This window comes from Neophocaena asiaeorientalis, unplaced genomic scaffold, assembly GCF_003031525.2.
Source record: "Neophocaena asiaeorientalis asiaeorientalis breed wild unplaced genomic scaffold, Neophocaena_asiaeorientalis_V1.1 scaffold59, whole genome shotgun sequence".
Classification (NCBI taxonomy): Eukaryota; Metazoa; Chordata; class Mammalia; order Artiodactyla; family Phocoenidae; genus Neophocaena; species Neophocaena asiaeorientalis.
Genome location: NW_020174268.1, coordinates 540,337 through 559,715, shown reverse-complemented (window position 1 = coordinate 559,715; position 19,379 = coordinate 540,337). Strand labels below are relative to the sequence as shown.

The 19,379-nt window shown below is 40.9% G+C and overlaps 1 protein-coding gene across 1 annotated transcript in view; it reads right to left on the bottom strand.

The window, feature by feature from the left end:
- The window catches only part of TNFSF11 (TNF superfamily member 11), a 34,162-nt gene extending 17,896 nt beyond the window's left edge, over nt 1–16,266 (bottom strand). Inside the window, exons 1-2 of the mRNA XM_024755562.1 lie at nt 16,030–16,266; nt 8,894–9,061 (exon numbers count right to left, since the gene is read on the bottom strand). Coding sequence (XP_024611330.1) covers nt 8,894–9,061; nt 16,030–16,266 — 405 coding nt within the window. The remainder of the gene's footprint in view (nt 1–8,893; nt 9,062–16,029) is intronic.
- Nucleotides 16,267–19,379: the final 3,113 nt, after the last annotated feature.

Here is a 19,379-nt window from a genome sequence, read left to right as displayed (position 1 = left end):
GTGGCCCTCAACTCTTCTTAGGATGCTTAGAATACCTCTTTGGTCAGTATCCACCCTGAAGCCTTCTTGTAAAGATGGGCCAGCCCTCAGCCCTTCTAAAAAAGGATTTCCCACGTCACAAAGTCTACTCCTAAACAACCAAATCAGAATCTTCGTAACAGATCTGGGAAGCTTTTTCTTTCTTTTGTAAATAAGGTCCCCAAGTGATTCTTAAGATCAAGCAGGTTTGGAAAATGCTGCTCTAGGGCACGCCATTCTCTCCAGTTCCACAGGCTGTACTTCTCCTAGGACGAGCCACTCCTGGTGGAGCAATCCAACCGTCCTTTACCAAGTCCCCTCCAACTGAGCACCCTCAGTCTTACTGACTTCTGAGCTCAGATCTTAGCTCAAATCTTAGCTCAAGATCCCCATGCCACATAACGAGATGCTCCTCTTTCAGGAACGTCCTTCTTCTTCTCTGTTTCTTTAAAAATGTCAAGCCAGAATATCTTTCCTTCCACCCTGGAGTACTTCTAGCACGAAGATAAGCCCACCTCTGACAACATCACTCCCTGGTTATTTCCCTCGTGCAGACCCTCCTGCCTTTTGCCCTGGGTCTCCCCTGAGATTGAGCGCATCATGGCCAATGGCCCGTTGTTGGGCAAAAGGCAGTAGATGGCCTTGGTTTTGCAGGAAAATTCTGTGGGTCATACTTTGGCTTTCCCATAAAGGCAGCTTTTATAAATGCTAGATATGATTGGGGTTGATTGAATTGCAGTTCCCAAAACTGTTATGGCAGAGATGAAATCCCATTGGAAAACCACTACATGACTAACATCTTGATTTGGGAACATCAGTGCCCCCAAACCCCAAGTTGCCTTGTGGGTTTACAAGAAACTTTCTTGGGACACATACTCTTATATACAAAGGCAAAGAGATAATGAACGGGGTTTAATTTTTCCCCTTGTTTCTGCTGTGTGTGTATTAACTAAAAAGCAAATGAGAAATAATGGCTATGTCACAACTCCAGTGATTACAATTTCATAAACAGTTAAGATCTACTCAACTTTTAATTGATTTCTTATGTACTTTAGTTTTAAAAATGGGAATAGCCTTCCTGTAATAATTGACATTGGAATTCTAAGGAATCAGCTTTACAGATGAAAAAAACCACCACTCAATGTGATGAACTTTCTGGTTTTAAATTAATGTTCTTGAATCCACAAAACCTACTAAAAACTGGACAAGTGAGAATCAAGGTCTATTCACAGATCACAGATGCATATGACTAAATGAGCCTTTGAAAGTTCATCAGAAAGATGCATGCTATTAAATCTACCTTCAAATTTCTCTCTCTTCTGGAATCTAAATAATCTTAAAGTACTTTAACTTTTAGAAAATCCACTTTCCTGCCTTAATAGGGTTTAATGAGTACTGGAGACCACTTATTGTCCCCCTAGAATCCATCCTCTCCTCTCTCCAGTTAGTTATAGGCAACCCCTTTCCTCAAGCTTTGGTGCAAATGGTTGCCCCGCTAGAGACTACAATGTGTAGCCTACTTTGACATGACATCCATGTGTCATTTTATGAATAAGTTCCAGCCAATAAGATGCTACTAGAAATGACTGACGCCTCAACTTCCAGGTACCGCCTTGACTTTTTCTTTCTCCCTTTCCTCTGTCTGGAGATGACAATATATGGAGAAACCAATTTGGATCCAGAGATGGAAGGTACCTGTTGAGGATGGAGGTGCCTTCCTGCCAGCCCTGAACTGCCACCTCCGGGTTATTGCACACGAGAGAAAAAACTTCTATCTTATTTTGTCCAATGAGTGATGAGTCTCTTTGTTAGGGCAGCATAGACTATATGAAATAACAGTGAGTATATGACTGAGGATCGAAGGGCTGTGAGTCTTTGGGTACGTCATTCTCAGTACCAGGAGATAGTTTCATTTATATTGGGAATCCTGCAGGAGATAAGGCCAACTATGCACTGATTCCCAGGGAATAAAACAAGAGTTCCAGGTAAGAATTAATGGTTCAGTGATTATGGCTCTGGTCTTACTCCCCATTTTCCAGTAAATCTTTGGAGGCTCAGAGACTTACTGACTCCAGGAAATGGTTAGTCAAGAATATGCTAACAACATAGCTTACTGGTAGTCATCATCACCATTGGCTTTTCATATTCTGGGATGAAATAAGAGAGTTTTACAAAAACATATAAGAAGCCAGAGCTGTGTTTTTGGTTCACATTGTAAACCTGCCTCTATATAGTTTATAAGCTATGAAGAGGCAAATAGACCTGGGCAAAACATGATTAAAGCAAGAAGTCCAGATGAACAGAAATTTCAACAAAAATTAACCTGTAGTATGATTATATGGAGGCATTATTGCTTCAGGCTATAATATTAATAATTATCAATTATAACATTGGTGAGACATCCAGTAGATGTGAACCAGGCTTATAACATTCTGAGTGGCTTTGTGAGTTGGTCAATGACTCATGTTTATTTAAAAATATGAGTTTACAGAGTTCAAGAAGTCATCAGTCATTTACTTGTTCTTTTCCTTCAATCTTGGGTCTAAATTAGCTGTGATGTATTCAAATGTGAGCAAAGTGGCTGCAGTTCTCGTCCTGATGGAACTGCAGGTTCGTTCCAAGATCTCTAGGCATTTCTAATTGTGAAGCTTCTTCAGAGAAAAAATTTTAATGCTCCCAAACGCGCATATTTATTTATCTAAGTATTAAATAAAAACGTTCCTGTATATTAGCTACCTTATAAAATATTCACAAAAATATTTTGAAGCCAATATTAAAATATACAGATACATGTAAATCACCTTGCTTCCTTCCAGCATCCTAGGGAGGTCACCCTGAAGGCACTGAACACCCCCCCTTGGAGAGCAAGGTGACTGGTGTGATTGTATATTGATCTCTCTCCTCCCCATCACCCTTTCAGATACATTTCAAAGTAAGTTTCAGGAAGTCTTTCACAAACAGGTAATGTGAAATCAACAAGCAGGCATCCTAACATCCCAGGGCTCAGGATGTATAAATATGTATAAACAGATGGCTTTCCACTGAGACTGGTCGGGAGGTCTGAAGATCAAGTGCTACTCAGGCCTGAGCCCCCTGCACTGCTCCTCAGGCTGGCAGAGGCCAGAGAGGCGGCCAAAGCTGGAGCAAGAATTGCTTTATAAATCGGACACCGTATTTGTACTAGTGTTTTCTTTATTGTCACAGACTGTTATGAGAGACTTTGTAAATTGTGGTTGGTAGGGCTGGATCACTAAGAGGCTTTCAGAGTTCTGTGCTGAAGGGAAAAAAAGCCAAGAAAACCCAGCCACAAACAAAAAAGGCGGAAAGAACAGCATTACTTGTCTGACCAAAGACGGGCTGGGTAAACACCACTTTTTGCACACACAGAATGTGATACTGTGCTTATGTCTAGCATTTGTTACCATGGGATGCAGAGATCTCTCAGTAATGATTGCAGCCACAAAAGTGATTGTGTTTTATGGGTTCACCCAATATCTATATTAGAACTGAAGCTAAGATACAAACCTACTTATGAATGCCTGATACATCCATCCTATTTTTAGCATCAGCAAGAGAAATGAGAAATTTGATTATTCTGACAAGACGTGTAGACTGTCACCTTAACCAATAATCCTCATCAAAGGATAACACATTTGGCAAATCATTATTTGGCCAAGGTAAGAGAAGGGTAAGTCCTTGGTTAAAGGACAAGTTATAGCGAAGTGCCTAGCACAGTGTGTGCACTGAATAAAACTGCTTGAGTCTAATGATAAGATGAATAACGTGTGTCTCCTTCCTAAAGAGTCTCTCGTCTGGGGGAAGAAACGGCATCTTGTACCTCCAAACACACAATGGTATATTATGACAACTTCTTATTCCTTAAAAAGAATTACCTGTGTGTAATATTGTTACCCATGAGTAACAATCGTATAGCACAACAAAAGCAAATATTAAATTAATGAAATAAAGTTCTGCTCATCCTGTGAGTCACACTAGTCTGTTAGTATAATTAAAGCCGTGTGTCTTGGGAATTCCCTGGTGGTCCAGTGATTAAGACTTTGCCTTCCAGTGCAGACGGTGCGGGTTCGATCCCTGGTCGGGGAGCTAAGATCCCACATGCCTCACGGCCAAAAAAACCAAAACATAAAACAGAACAACATTGTAACAAACTCAGTAAAGACTTGAAAAATGGTCCACATCAAAAAATCTTAAAAAAAAAAAACAACTGTGTGTCTTTAATAAGAGGAGTTGACTATTCTTGTCTGCCCACAAATCTTTCTCCTTCTGGCTTCCCGGGCACTGAATCTCTCATAATTAGTGTTACTCATGAGGAATGAGGCACACTGTCCCCAACAAGCTCCTAAAATAGTGAAAATTCTTTCATTATTGTTCATCAACATCTTTAAGTATAAACTGGCTTATCGTACTCTCTAGACAGTCAGTTAGAAAGCTCAAAGGAAATGGGACAATGAACAAGTAAGTTCTGATGGGGGAGTTAGCGGTGGAAAGTTCACCGAGGGAGCAGAAGTGTAGGACTGCCAGGGAGCAGCTACTGGCCACGTCTCTCCATCTGGCATTTGTTTTCACTTAGGACGTGAGATAAGGCTATCACTTTAAAAAAAACAGCAAACAAACTGTCCTAGTCCCATTTTTGAATAACCCAAATTACACTCACTTATTCAAAATAATTTTCTATTATATTAAATTATACACACACATACATTCACACACATAAAATGAGGTCTACTCCAAGGTGTATGTTCTCGTTCATGGAGTACGGCTTTGCATAGTTCCGTCTTTACATTACCCAGTCCTATTTTAAATGCCTCTATAGAGTTTTCTAGCTTTGTACGTTCCTTGTTAAGCTAATTTTTCAGGCTTTTTAAAAATTATGAATGAAATCTTTCATTCATGTTTTCTAATTATTGTTTGAAATGGGGCAGCTAGTGATTATTACCTATTAACTATTTTTTTAAATAAATAGATTTATTTATTTTTGGCTGCGTTGTGTCTTTGTTGCTGTGCGCGGGCTTCCTCTAGTTGAGGCGAGCTGGGGCTATTCTTCGTTGCTGTGCATGGGCGTCTCATTGCAGTGGCTTCTCTTGTTGCGGAGCACGGGCTCTAGGCACGTGGGCTTCAGTAGTTGTGGCTTGCGGGCTCAGTAGTTGTGGAGCACAGGCTTAGTTGCTCTGCGGCATGAGGGATCTTCCCGGATCCGTGTCCCCTACACTGGCAGGCGGATTCTTAACCACTGTGCCACTAGGGAAGTCCCTACCTATTAAATTTTACAAAGTGATTTACTTTGCTTGTAGCTTTTCAGTTCTTTTGAATTTTCCCAAGTATACAATCATATCACATGCAGATTCTACCTTCTATATATTTTATTTCATTCTCATATGTAATTACATTTACTGGCACATTCTGAACAATGTGAAATAACATGGGGACAGTGGGCATCTTTGGTATATTCCCGATATTAAGAGAAATGCTCCTGTTTTTCATCATTAGCTTTTAGTTTGAGCTATTTAGGATAACATCAAGAATCCATCTCGTTCTGTCTTCTAATGGATTTTAAACATCAGAAATAAGTGCAAAATTTTGTCAATCCCTTCTCAGTGTCTATGAGATGATAACATTTTTCTCCTTTGACCTGTGAAGATGAACCATCTTTGCATTCTCATAGGTAAATGTTAATGGTATCTGTTCTTCTTAATATTACTTATTTTCCAAATTATCTTGGCTAATCTTGCATACTTATTCTTCCGGAGGAAACCCGAAGTATAATTTTTAAGAACCAGAACACCATTGAAATTAAAAGTTTCTCTCTTTTTCATTGTAAGGATATACAATATGGGTTGATTTAAACGGAAAATTAGGAGACAATCATTTACCTAACAAGAATTACCTTAATTAGAGGTTCAGCTTTGAACTAACAGATTACCTCTGGTACATGTCAATGTTTATAGATAGACCACTCAGTATTTAGGAGGTGGGATAAAAAACTGACTACTGAAAATGAAACATAAAACAAAAACAATAAAAAATGAATTAGAATTTGTCTTTCTCTGTCTGACTTAACTTCACTAAGTATAATATTCTTTAGGTCCATCCATGTTGCTGCAAATGGCAATATTTCATTCTTTTTTTAAATATATCATTTACATGTGAAATCTAAAAAACAATACAGAAGAATGTATATGCAAAAACAGAAACAGACTCACAGACAGAAAACAAACTTGTGGTTACCAGAGGGAGAGGGGGAGGGAAGGAGGGACAAATTAGGAGTATGGGATTAACAGATACAAACTACTATACATAAAATAGAATAAGCAACAAGGATTTACTGTACAGCCCAGGGAATTCTATCCAACATTTTGTAATACCTATAATGGAATATAATCTGAAAAAAAACTGAATCACTTTGCTGTATACCTGAAACTAACATAATATTGTATATCAACCATACTTCAATAAGAAAACAATAGCAAATTGAGTATTATATTTCATAATATATAGCTCAGTAGATCCTCTTTTTCCCAACATAGATCAGGATTTTTGACGATAATTTTAAATTGAGGGTCTTGCAAATGTTATGTCCTTCTCTCCTCCACTAATACACTATCCTTCAACATATAGCTTAAAATGCCTTAAGAATAGGCTGTTTAATTACTTACTGTATTAATTAAATTAATTAATTATACATCTTAAATAGTCCTAGAAGTTTCCTAAGGATAGTATATAATCAACATGTTTACTACTGCTGGTGATAAAAATGTCACAGTGGTTTTCTGCAACTTGCTTCAGTGTCCTATTGTTTTGTCCTATTGCATGTTCAGAAAAATGATCAAACCTGCTCTATCTAAACTTTTAAAGTATGTCTTTGATTAAATCATCAACAATGACAATGAATTAGTAATAATGGTGATAAAAGTAATATATAAACATTTAATGAGTGCATACTATATTTCCAGTACTGTGCTTAGGTCCTCTACATCTTTTATTTCAAATCAGCCACAGTCCTGCTATGGAGGGATTGTAAGCTCCACTTTTTAAAGATAAGGAAGCCAAAGCGAAGAAATGTTAAGTATTTTCCAAGATCACATTTATTTAATCATAAGTCTATCTGACTTCACATGCCACAATTTTTCCCACAAAATATATATGAATTAAGATGATGTGAGCAGAGGTAAATACAGTATAGTAGCCATTCAAATTTCCAATTTCTTTCCATAGTAAAAAGTCAGAAGTTACTCATTTTTCTCTTATTTTTAGTAGTTTAATTTTTTGCAAAAGCAGAAAAAGAAAATGTTATAGAACTTTAAAAAATGAATTAGACTAGTGGAATTGCTGTTGCTATAGCTCAGAAGTTACAAAGTAAGATAAAAAGATCAAATTTAAACGCACATTTTAAAATATGCATCTACTGCGTAAAGCTAAGCACCTACACACTATAACAAAAATGTAATATTTTTAAGCAATAGGTCTTATAGATATTAGAACGATATGTACTTCCTTGATTCTATGATGTATTCTTTTTATATTTCAGAATCTCTGAAACTGATGCAACGAGAATCTATAATGATCATGTTTAATTCTCCAGTTAAAATTTTTTTCTTTCTTTGTGATGCATGAAATAAAGTAAGCTGAAAATTCGTGGTATCTTAGATTTGTTGAAATATAGCAAATATCAGTTTTAAGGGTTATACAAAAGAGCTTTATCGCCCTACTTCTATGTCCAATACATATCCTGTTTTTAAAAAATGCTATTACTATTTGTGAAACTTTAAAAAAGAAACTATTTCAATTTTAGTTTAGATTTAAGGCATTTGCGAACTTTAGTATTTACTCTAAGATGATCAGAGACAGCCCAGGGAGTTGCAAACTAGACGTTGGGATGTATGAGCGGATGCAAGAATCCATGCAGATGTGCACGCAAGTATGCAATGTATACAGATGTGCATGCACTGGAGTCACGGGATTCTACCCGGTTCTTGGGGAGAAGTAAAATAATTGCGAGGCTGCAGAATTCTCAAGTGACTTTATCCGGGAAAGTAAAACAGGCAGTTATTACAGGGTTTCTCAATTGAGGCTGTCGGTGTAAAGAAGTCCTCCGTCTTCTCTGTCCCCATCTCCTCCCTTCTCACCCAGCTCTCCCGGAGAATGAAAAATGGACAGAGAATTTCCATCTCACCCACCACATCAATTCCTGCTCTACGCGCTTTACCCCCCTCACTTCGGATGACAACAGTGGACCAGCTATAGTTATTCTCAACAGAGACCTGGATCCACAGATGTGGAATAGAGGTTCCTACCATTGCAAAACCAGATATAAAGGAAGTAGCCAGCAGAGAATCCTGTGAGCTAAAGGAATGTCTTCTAAGGCTGGGAATTCAAACTAGCAAACTGACCCAATGACTACCACAAACCATGTTTGTCCTCTTTCCAAGTGTGAATGTAAATCCCTCCTCCAAAATAAGAGAAGAAAAGAAAGAAAGAAAGAAAAGAAAGAAAGAAAGGAAGGAAGGAAGGAAGGAAGAAAGAAAAACAAAGAAAGGGAGAGAGAGGGAGGGAGGGAGGAAGGAAGGAAGGAAGAAAGAAAAAGAAAGAAGGAAAGAAAGAAAGGAAGAAAAGGAAGGAAGGAAGGAAGAAAGAAAGAGAGAGAAAGGAAGGAAAGAAAAGAATATTTGCATGAATGTTGCTGGTCACCAAAACTAACCACTACCAACTTCAAAAGAATTCTGCTAATCCCGCAAAAAATTCTCTTTTACAAATTATTAAAATAAAAAAGAACAAAGTCAACAGCACTTAGCCAGTTTTAATTTTCAATATTAGGAGAGTCAGTGAGGGCCCTTGACTTATCTCAATGTGGACTCACCTTTTGCACAGCTGCTTGAAAGGCCTGTTTAATTCTCTTACACGAATCAGGTACTAATTTTGAGTCTTGACTCTCCAGAGTTGTGTCTTGCAAATCCGTGTTTTCATGGAGTTTGAAAATTCTATTAATGCAGTGAGTGTCATCTTCTGATATTCTATTAGGATCCATCTGAGGGGGGAAAAATGTGAGGACGTCAGAGTGGTTATCACTGATCATTCTGTTATTTAATGAAGTATAACTTAAGGACAAAAGAATTCATTCTTGCAAGAGTCATTATGTCCCCAACAACTAATAGTTAATACAATTACCATCGAGTTGGTGAAAAAATTGACTTCTAATTCATTTTTATGAGTAGCTGACTACCATCCACAACACACCTGTATACATGTGATTCATGGGGAAATTATCAAAATCGTCTGACATTTTAAAAGTGCTCACTGAGGGGAGGGGAATCAAAGAAATTACATGTGTTCAGTACAGGGAGAGACAGCCTTTTATCTTTAAGTCCCCACCCCATGCAGCACGCTATGTGGGATTAAGAAGCCCACTTGGATGTTCAAAGCATGAAACTTATATAAATCAGGTGAAATTAACATCATGTTCAGTTGCCATGTTTGCCTGGCCTTTTCCCTTAATCAATGTGTGGTTTTTTGGGGGGTTTTTTTTGTGGTACGCAGGCCTCTCACTGCTGTGGCCTCTCCCGTTGCGGAGCACAGGCTCCGGACGCGCAGGCTCAGCGGCCATGGCTCACGGGCCCAGCCGCTCCGCGGCATGTGGGATCTTCCCGGACTGGGGCACGAACCCGTGTCCCCTGCATCGGCAGGCGGACTCTCAACCACTGCGCCACCAGGGAAGCCCCAATGTGTGTTTTAATCAGCTGAAGAAGGGAGGGAGAAATCCATTTCCTAGCCCCAAAGAAAATCTAAAGCCAGAAGCATAATTTCCCTTTTCGTTGAACCTCTCATCAGTTTTCTTAACCTGGCGTGGTACGTCTGTCAGAGGGGGCCTGAGAATGTGTGTGGTGGTATTTGGTGTGAGCTGGGATGAGGAGGGCTCATGGTGTGAGCAAGCTCTATGGATACATGCTGAGGGGATGCTAAAATTCTTGTAGTGTACTAGATAGTCTCACCCAAAATACCCCCATTACGTTATTAGCTGGTCCCCTGGTTAAAACAGGTGCCAACATAAGCATTTCTTCAAGTATTACTCTTTTCTTAAAATTGTCTGCCAGCTCCTCCTGGGGCTCCTACAAGCCTTTGTAGTGGTTTCAACTGCCAAGTACATAGTAGAGGTAACTAGCTACCTGATTGTTTTAATTGGTTTAATTTTTAAGTGGTTTAATTTATTGTCCTCTTCTTTCAAAAAATTCAAGGTACTTCATGTGCATTTGCTTATGACTAGGTACAGGCTAGATGAAAAAAAGGGAAAATTATGTAAGTTTCCAATAACCAAAGCCCAGTCAATTAATATCAAGTCTCTCATTCCCTGGTTTAATCATCTTTTTGAAAGTCATCAGAAGATGTGCAGGTTTATTAACCAGCTGTCAGAAGGAAGCTAAAAAAGTACCCTATCCATACCTGAGATTCTCAAAATGAAATAACAGCCTTTCAACAAACGTACACCCGCTAATACAAATTTTATCATTCCACTTTTGCAGGGTGTGACTCGGGAAGCAAAACTATTTGCAATCCAAGTTTACTTTTTATTTCTTTAAAATAATTAGTATGAATCAGAATACCTGAGATTTTATATAAGGCAAGTGTTCAATTCCATACTTTTTTGAAAAAGCTCACTTATACCGATATGTTTCACAAAAAACCAGAGAAGCCTGGACAACTGATATGAAGAGTCGTTGGGTTCAGACCCCAAGAAAGAAGAATGCTGCAGAGGCCTCAGCTGGCTCACCACCAGAAAGCCGCTGAGCTAAAGGAACAGTGTGACATTAGTGGGGAAATGCCTGGGTACCCTAACATTGGTTAAGCTCCAGTCCCGCTGACAAGCTAAGTGCCATCAACAGAAGTAGCAGTACCGGCGACCCTTGCTATGGAAACTATAGTCCAATCACTTGCAGCGTTACAGGCTCACCCAGAATTTGTGAGAAATGCAGATGCTCAGGCGCCACCCCAGACAGTGCCTGTGAATCTGCATTCTAACTAGATCCCAGGTGATTCTGATGCACGTTAAAGTTTGAGAAGTAATGCTTTCAAATACCAAAGACACAAATATCGATTGTCTGCTATTAAACTGTCTCCAAATTTCTTTGGACACCAATTTTAAAATTTTTTCACAAGTAATACCGATTAGTATTAATACAAAATTACTGAAATGGTCAATGATGGCTAAGGGTTTAATGCAAAGAAATATAATGCAAAGATTTTTGTCTCTTCTCTCTTAAAAATATGTCCATGCCCAGGTCCCACCCATGGCCAATTTAATCAATATCCCTAAGGGGAGAGGTCAACTGAGTCTCTCTCCCCAAGTATTTCTAATGTGCAGGTAAGAACCACTGTTTCAGAAAGACATTAGAGCTAAAACATATATAAAATGTCACCAATTGTTTTCCCAAATGAAAGTATGGCATAATTAATTTTGATATACTCACTTATTTTGTTTATTTAAGGGTCATATGTTAGAGTTTCATTTTTATTATTTTTTAAAATTTATTTTATTGAAGTATAGTTGATTTACAATGTTGTATTAGTTTCTAGGGTACAGAAAAGTGATTCAGTTATACATATATATAACAGTTTGCATCTGCTAATCCCAAACTCCCACTCCATCCCTCCCCAACCCTGCCCGCCCTCCTGGCAACCACAAGTCTGTTCTCTATGTCTGAGTCTATTTCTGTTTCGTAAATAAGTTCATCTGTGTCATATTTTAGATTCCACATATAAGTGATATCATATGGTATTTGTCTTTCTCTGACTCACTTCACTTAGTATGATAATCTCTAGGTCCATCCATTTTGCTGCAAATAGCATTATTTCATTCTTTTTATGGCTGAGTAATATTCCACTGTGTATATGTACCACATCTTCTTTATCTATTCATCTGTCAATGGACATTTAGGTTGTTTCCATGTCTTGGCTAATGTGAATAGTGCTGCTATGAACATAAGGTTGCATGTGTCTTAGAAATTTATTTTTAACCTGCAAGCGAATGCCTTTCTTATTCCAGTGCCCTTGCAGCTCTCCTTTCCTGAAGATGGAGACCAGGAGAAAGGGTGGTGTAGAGGTGCAGGGGTGTAGGGCCAGCAACACACACAGGCAAATGATGGCCTCTGCTCCTGTGGTCTCAGCACTGCAGGAGCTGCAGGGCAGGGCGTCGGACTGATGCTGGACCCTCCACATTACTCACCGAGTGGCTGGACAAATGTAACCTCTCCCCTAACAACCCATCCCCTGACACAGCAGTCTGGATAGAAAATTTATATGATGGAAAAATTGCACTTTTTAGTCTATTTTAGCCACTAACGAGATCATTTACACATTAAAAATTAGAAAAAGGTATATTTCTAGTGCTGCAAATCATTTGAAAAGCTTTTTCAGTAAATTCAACATGCAAAGCCCTAGGCTGGATGCTGTAAAGAAGGTAGTGAGCAAAACGGGCAGTCCTGACCTTCAAGGAACTTACACTCGACAGAGGAACGAAGAAACTCATCCAAAATTCACAGTAAAAAAAAAAAAAAAAAATCACAGTAAACAGTAAATGAATTCATTGTACCTAGAAATGACTGAAAATATTAAGTGGATCTTGAATATCTGATTTAAACTGGACTTCAAAAATACAGTGATCAGATGATGTAGTTCATGTGAAAGGAACTCAATCTTTAAAAAAAAAAAAACTTCCTTGAAACTTAATCATCTGTAGGGTTAAATGAGGCAGGATGCTAGACATTTGTGCTACTTTGTTTTCTGTTTTTTTCAAGCAGGCAGCCTACACACCTCCACATCAGATTTCCGGTTCTCCTGTTTGGGTAACAGCCCAGGGAGGTTGGTGTACATATTGGGGGTTTGGCGGAAGGGGTTAAAAGGGGACAGAGATTGAGTTTCCTGAAAAGCTTATCTTGTAGCTAAGCTCTAAACTTTGAATATGGTTATATGGATGCTTAAAAAAAAAAGGGCACATAAATTTTAAAAGCAACTTTTTGTAAGGGTTTTTTTTTCTTTGTAAACCAAAGTATGAATACTATGTGGTAAATATATAGCACAAGCCACATGCTTTTTTCTTTGGCAAGGTTGGTAGGGGAAAAGCTAATCTACACTGGATCTAGTATTTCTTTTTTTTTTTTTTCTTAATCTAGGCACAAGCCATCTACAAACATTCAGGAGGCTGATTCACATTTAGCTATTCAAACATGAGTGGAGCGGGGGAAAATTTTTTGTCACTGTAATTTTTACATTATTTGGGGGCATTTTTCTAAATGCATTTAAAACTAAATTGAATTGTTTTTTCTTGAGGATTTGCATGGCTCCCCCCTCCCATCTTTAAACAAAAACAATAAAACCGGCTCCTCTTCTTTTCTTTTTTTTTTAACTGTTAACTGCAAACATATTACCTGATATTAGATGATTTCATTCTAGTTCAAACACATTCAGAAGCCCCAAGTAGTTGACCCACAAATTTAGTGGAAATCAAAAAACTATCTCTTATTTGGTACCAAGTTCTAAACCAAGGAAGCTGATATAAGTGAAAATGTTAAATCAGTGTCAGGTCAAACTGAATCTACTCTCTCAACTAGAACTTTGAAAGAAGGCTTCCAGCATATGTAAAAGTGGAAAGAATTGTAGACTTGTAGAACCTCCAGGTACCCATCACCGAGCTTCAGCAATTACCAGTGCATGGCCAATCTTGTTTCATCTATAAGCAACCACTTCCCTGTTCCCCAGGCTCCCCACCTATTATTTTGCAACGAATTCCAAATATCTTATTTCATTTGTAACTACTTCCGAATGTATCTCTAAATGATTAGGACCCCTTTCAGTATTAACTGTAGATACCGTACTCAGGAAAACGTAACCACATCTAGTGGAGTATCCTCCTATGAAAACATTCCTCCTAATATTACTTCTTAACTGAAGGAGATGACCTTTTAAAAATGTAATACACAGTTGGGTTCAGAGTAATGGTTAATATATATTTGCATAAGTCTTGGAGAAGCCCAATCTTCATGGCATTTAGGAAAACTGTACCCAGAAATTCGATGACATTAAATTCTCCATCTGAAAATTTTCTATCCATGTGACATCAAGATTGCTAGATGATCATCAGAAAGCTAGAATCCTCAGCCCACCAGGCCATTAATATTGAGAATCCCTACAAAGAAGCTGAACACTTTCTTCAACAGCCCAACAGGTCATTCTTTCCTAGACGGTCACGCCGATTTCCATGGTTCCTGCCCACCTAAGCTGTCCCTGGTCCCTAGAACTCATTCATTCCCTACTGCTCTTTCAGTGCTGAATACTCACTTCACTACCACTGCTATGAAAATGCCATAACCCCAGATTGTTAGAAAAGATAAAAGAGAACTACTGAATCTTCTGTCCCTTTTCTGAATGCTTCTCTCTTATTGGACTAAGAATTTAAAGTCTTTTGTTATAGGCCCCTTCATTACCTGGCATCGCAATGCACACAGTACGTGCACATTGTATGTTGAATAAACGATTCTTAATTCATATTCCATACCATTTAAGAGTGGCATGTGCAGTGCAGGCACTCAATATACAGACATTAAATGGTGGGGCGGGGCAGGGGGAGGAGGGGGACAGGACCACATGCTGGATGAGAAAACGGATAAATCACTCATTCTTGGCCGCAGGATACTCCAATGAAAGAAAAATGTTTCATCACTTTCATCCAGATTTGTGTAATCTATATTGCAAGTAAACCACCTGAAAGTTGTATTTTTAGAAAAACTTCCTCTCAATAGGAAAAGATTATTTTTATTAACATACAAATACAAATTTTCTAAAGCACTGCACATAGTATGTCTACCTTTTAGTAGATAAACTAGTTCTATAAAATGCAAATTAGTGGATACTGAATATTTAACAAAAAGCCTATGATGACAAGTAACGGAGTTCAAGACCCTGGCACACGTCCAAATCCCATACAGCCCAGGCAATGCCTTGTTCTGATGCGTTCAATTTGGTTTAGTAATCACCTTTGAATCTGAAAACCAATGAAGTCCAAACCCAAGTCTCTTTTCCCAAAAAAAAAAAAAACAAACCACAGTCAGCCCCCCACTTCCTTTGAGAAAGAGTTCACAGCACCAGACAAGAATACTTGAATGAATCCAACCAACTGCACTGCAATTTCCAAGAAAACACAAGAGCATAAACCACCAGAAAGCATAACAAATTTACCCCTTCCTTTCTACTATCTCTCTGCCGTTCCTAACCGGCTTCCTCACCTTTGAAAAGCTGGTTACTTGCTAGATTGTCGCTAGGCTGTGCCGGGGGAGAGAACACCTCCACACACACTTTGCTTCCTTCCTCCGCCCACTTAGTGGGAAGGCACGAGGGCCCTTCTTTCTTCTCTCACTCCGCGCGAGCGGAGCCCGGGTCCTAAGACCAGGCTTCTCTGGCCGCGCAATGTCTTTCGGTCCATCTGGCGACTTGGGAATCGCCCCCCGGGGCTCCAGCGGCTGCCGGCAGCGCACGCACTGCGCGGTGCAATACAACCAACCCCAGGACCCCAAATCCTCCCGGGGGTGGGTGGGAAGGGAAAGGGTCGATTCCCAACGGTAGGCGCTCAATTGTTTTTCCTGAGTGGACCTAAGTTCATTCTTTGCTTCAAGTGGGAGGTGGAAGCAGAGAAAAGTGTGCAGTCGTTTCCCGAAGAGGTGAGCGGCCAATGCGGTCTCGCCGGGGGAAATTCAAACGCACCAGGCCTGGCGAGCTCAGCTTCGGCGCGCAGGGGGCCGGGTGCGTGCGCGAGGACCAGAGGCCAGCGCTCCGGGTCCCGCGCCTGGCTGTCCCCCAGCCGGACGCTCCCTTTTTAGGGTCACTTTCCCCTCTCCAGATATGCAAGCTCTGGGGAGTCAAGCCGGGGAACTAGACTCCGTCGCCTGCAAAGTGCTGGAGGATGAAGGCGGGTGCGCCCCGCCCGCGCGCCCCTGGGAGGCGAGCACTCACCTGCGCTCGGAAGTAAAGGAACAGGGCGACGCTGCACGCGACCTGGCCCAGCCCCAGCCCCAGCAGGGCCACGAACGTGGAGCGGGAGGCGGCGGCGGAATGGTGCGGGGCGGGCTGCGCGGGCGGCGGCGGCGGCGGGGCGTGCAGGGCGCCCTCGTGCGGGGCGCCGGAGCCGCCGCTGCCCATCTCCTCGGAGGCGCGCAGGTACTTGGTGTAGTCTCGGCTGGCGCGGCGCATGGCGCTCGGCCCGCCTCGCTCCGGCGCTCGCCTCCCTCCGGGACTGTTCTGCCGGCGGCCAAGTGCAAAGGCAGCGCAGAGCCGGCGCGCGGCCAGGCGGGCCTCGACGTAGGGGCGCTCAGAGCCGGGCGCTGCTCCTGGGGCGCGCGGGCGAGCGAGGAGGGTGCCGGCCGCCCCAACTCTTATAAACCGCTTCGGGAGGGCTGGCCCCGGGAGCCAATCAGCCCCGGCCGAGCCTGCCTCTTCCACTCCCACCCCTGGCTCCCCTTCCTTCCTTTCGCCCTCCCTCCCTTGCTCTCTCCCTGAAAGACCTCCTCCCTCCCCATCGGGGCCCTCGGAGGAGGAGGCTGTGGGTGGTTCTAGCGGTTCCAGAGGCCACTTGCCCATCCTCAGCGGCCTTTCTGGAGGTCCAAGAGATGGGCTGGGGGAGATGCAAATGAATGCCTTGGTCAAGGACAAAGGTGACATCGCAGACATTCCTGGGGCAGTTGGCATCCCCGAGCCTCAGTTTCCCCTATAGGATTTAGAAAATTGGACTTGGTGATGTCTGAAGGCCCTTCCTATTTGCCTCTCCTCCTCCCACCACCCCCCTCACATTTTTTTTTTTTTTTTAGCAAGGAACACCCTCAGAGATCCTGAGGGTGCAGCCTCTAGCATGTTTCCAAATATAGGTTCCGAAATATGTATTTTGGCAGGCTTAGGAAACCAGAACCCACTTCCCAAACCCCTGTTTCTGCACCCTCAGAGTGGCTTTAAATGAGGCAGATTTTGAATGCGGCAGCAGAGAGCCGATAGGCACCAACTGTGACTTAAAAAAAGAAATTTGGTACAGAGAGAGGGGTAGGACCCAGTAACTTTACGTATAGGACCATATATATGAAGAGAGTTGAGTCACATGCCATTCCTACTGCTTGATAGTTACTCTCCTTCAGTGTCCTAAAAATAAGAGAGGTACACACCCAGAGGCGGGCCACCCAGGAGCACTCATCCAGCTGTCAGTCAGGAAAGAAAGATGTTACTCAAAGCTGAGGTGTAATTAAATGTTGGTTTCCTTGCTAAGGACAACTTTTTTAAAAGTCTGTCTTCAGAATTGTGCCCCTTGGTAAGAAAATGAGAATACGAACATTGCTCACAGATTCTGATACAACTTCAGCAGGAAAGAACAGAGGTACTGGCCAATTGAAACACCTATAAAAACTTAGGATGTTTTCACTTTTTGTTACTACGTTTGAATTTTGTGTCCTCTTTCTGCATAGTTCTCGAAAGGGCATTTCCTAGGGAAGATTTTTTCACAAATGGCACATCTCTGAGTTACGAAAACTCGTGTTCGCAATTAAACACTTAGCACGTGTTGAGGAAGGGCAACTAGGATGGGTAAAACTAAACACCCAAATGAAATGATTTGTTCAAATTCAAAGATGCTTTTAGCATTCATTTGTGTATGCATCTCAAGTCTGATGAGGAAAGAGGGAAAAAAACAATTTTCAAACTCCAATCGAGAAACAACAAATGTTGATCTTCTATTCCATGCAGTCTGGGCCTCTTCTTACTTTTTGTTGGTTAACTTAGGGAAGTAACGGTTGTTTTCCCTCTCTCTTCCTTCTCCTTTTTCTTCTTTTGGGAAACAATTCTATATTTCATCCTTTTTATAAATCTCTACTAGAATCAAAGATTTTAAAAAATGTGTTATAACAACTAAACCCACAGTGACTTTACTGTCTAGCCCTTTCTATTCTTTTTCAATGTTTTATACATGTCTTTTATTCCTTGGCATCTTGATCCTCAGATTAGAAGAAGTTCCCTCAAATCAATGAATCTGTTCAGTTGTGTTTGACCTAGTCGCTCCATGGATAGGACTGTATATTACATTCCTACAGAGTTCTTCATGCGACATTCCTCCTGCAAGGCAGTTATTTTCCTTTCCTATCCTAAAGGTGTCATCCCTCTGTGTTCCCGCATCCACAGGCTGGATTGGAAGCTCCACTGTCAGTCCACTTGTTGCTTCTTCAAAGGTAATGAAACTTTCTGGCCTATTAATTAATTAATTTGTCAACATTTCACTCCCTAATTAACTCGACATTCGCTTAATAAAAGGGGTGGTCCCGTGGTCGGCTTCGCTTGGAAAATCCTGCGTTAAACAAAATTAGTTGTTTTTTGTTGAATGCGGATCATGTCAGTGACATGAATGTACAAATGTATTTTGTAAATCTCCAGAAAAGGGGTTTGGTATTCTCTGTTTTTCAAAAAGTTTTCATCTTTTTTTTTTTTTTTTTTTTTTTTTTGAGGGGATGGGAGGTTCACATATCAAGGGTTTAAGAAACAAAATTTGGTAAAAACCAGATGAGAAACATCTGTAGAACACGAATGGACAGTGCAGTACAAATGGCCTGAATGTCAGTAAAATAATCAGTAGCCCGGGGAACCTACAAGGACTGAACGAACAGGAAGAGAAGAGACCAGAACAGGACCATAGAGGATACTGAAGACTGTCAGATTGGAAAAAAGCACTCAGATCCATTTTATTTAATTTTAATTTTTTAAATTTTTATCTTATATTGGAGTATCGTTGATCAACCATGTTGTGTTAGTTTCAGGTGCACAGCAAAGTGATTCTGCTATACATATCCGTGTATCTGTTCTTTTTCAAATTCTTTTTCCATTTAGGTTATCACAGAGTACTGAGCAGCGTTCCCTGTGCTGTACAGTACAGATCCTTTCTAAAGCATCATGCCAGCCATCCAAAGCATTTCCACAGACCTGCAGTTTTCTGTCCTCGCCAGGGCTTCATGGAGCCCCTCTTAAACACCACTGGCCCAGCAGGTGACTCTCAAGCTCCTTACCATGTTTCGGATCAACTTCTGGTTCCTATTGCTTCATTGCCTCACTTTTTCCCCCTGCAGCCTTACACTTTATGCCCCAGCAACACAGGACTGCTTGCACCCTCCCATTTCTTGCCTTTATACCTTTGGTCATTCAGTGTCTTCTACCAGGATTGATCACCCTGACTTTTTCACCTGATTATTGCCTTATCTTCAAACATTCAGTTAAGGTCCCTTGTCCTTAGGAAGCTTTTCCTGATAGCCCACCACTGCCAGGCTGTCTGTCACGCCCCA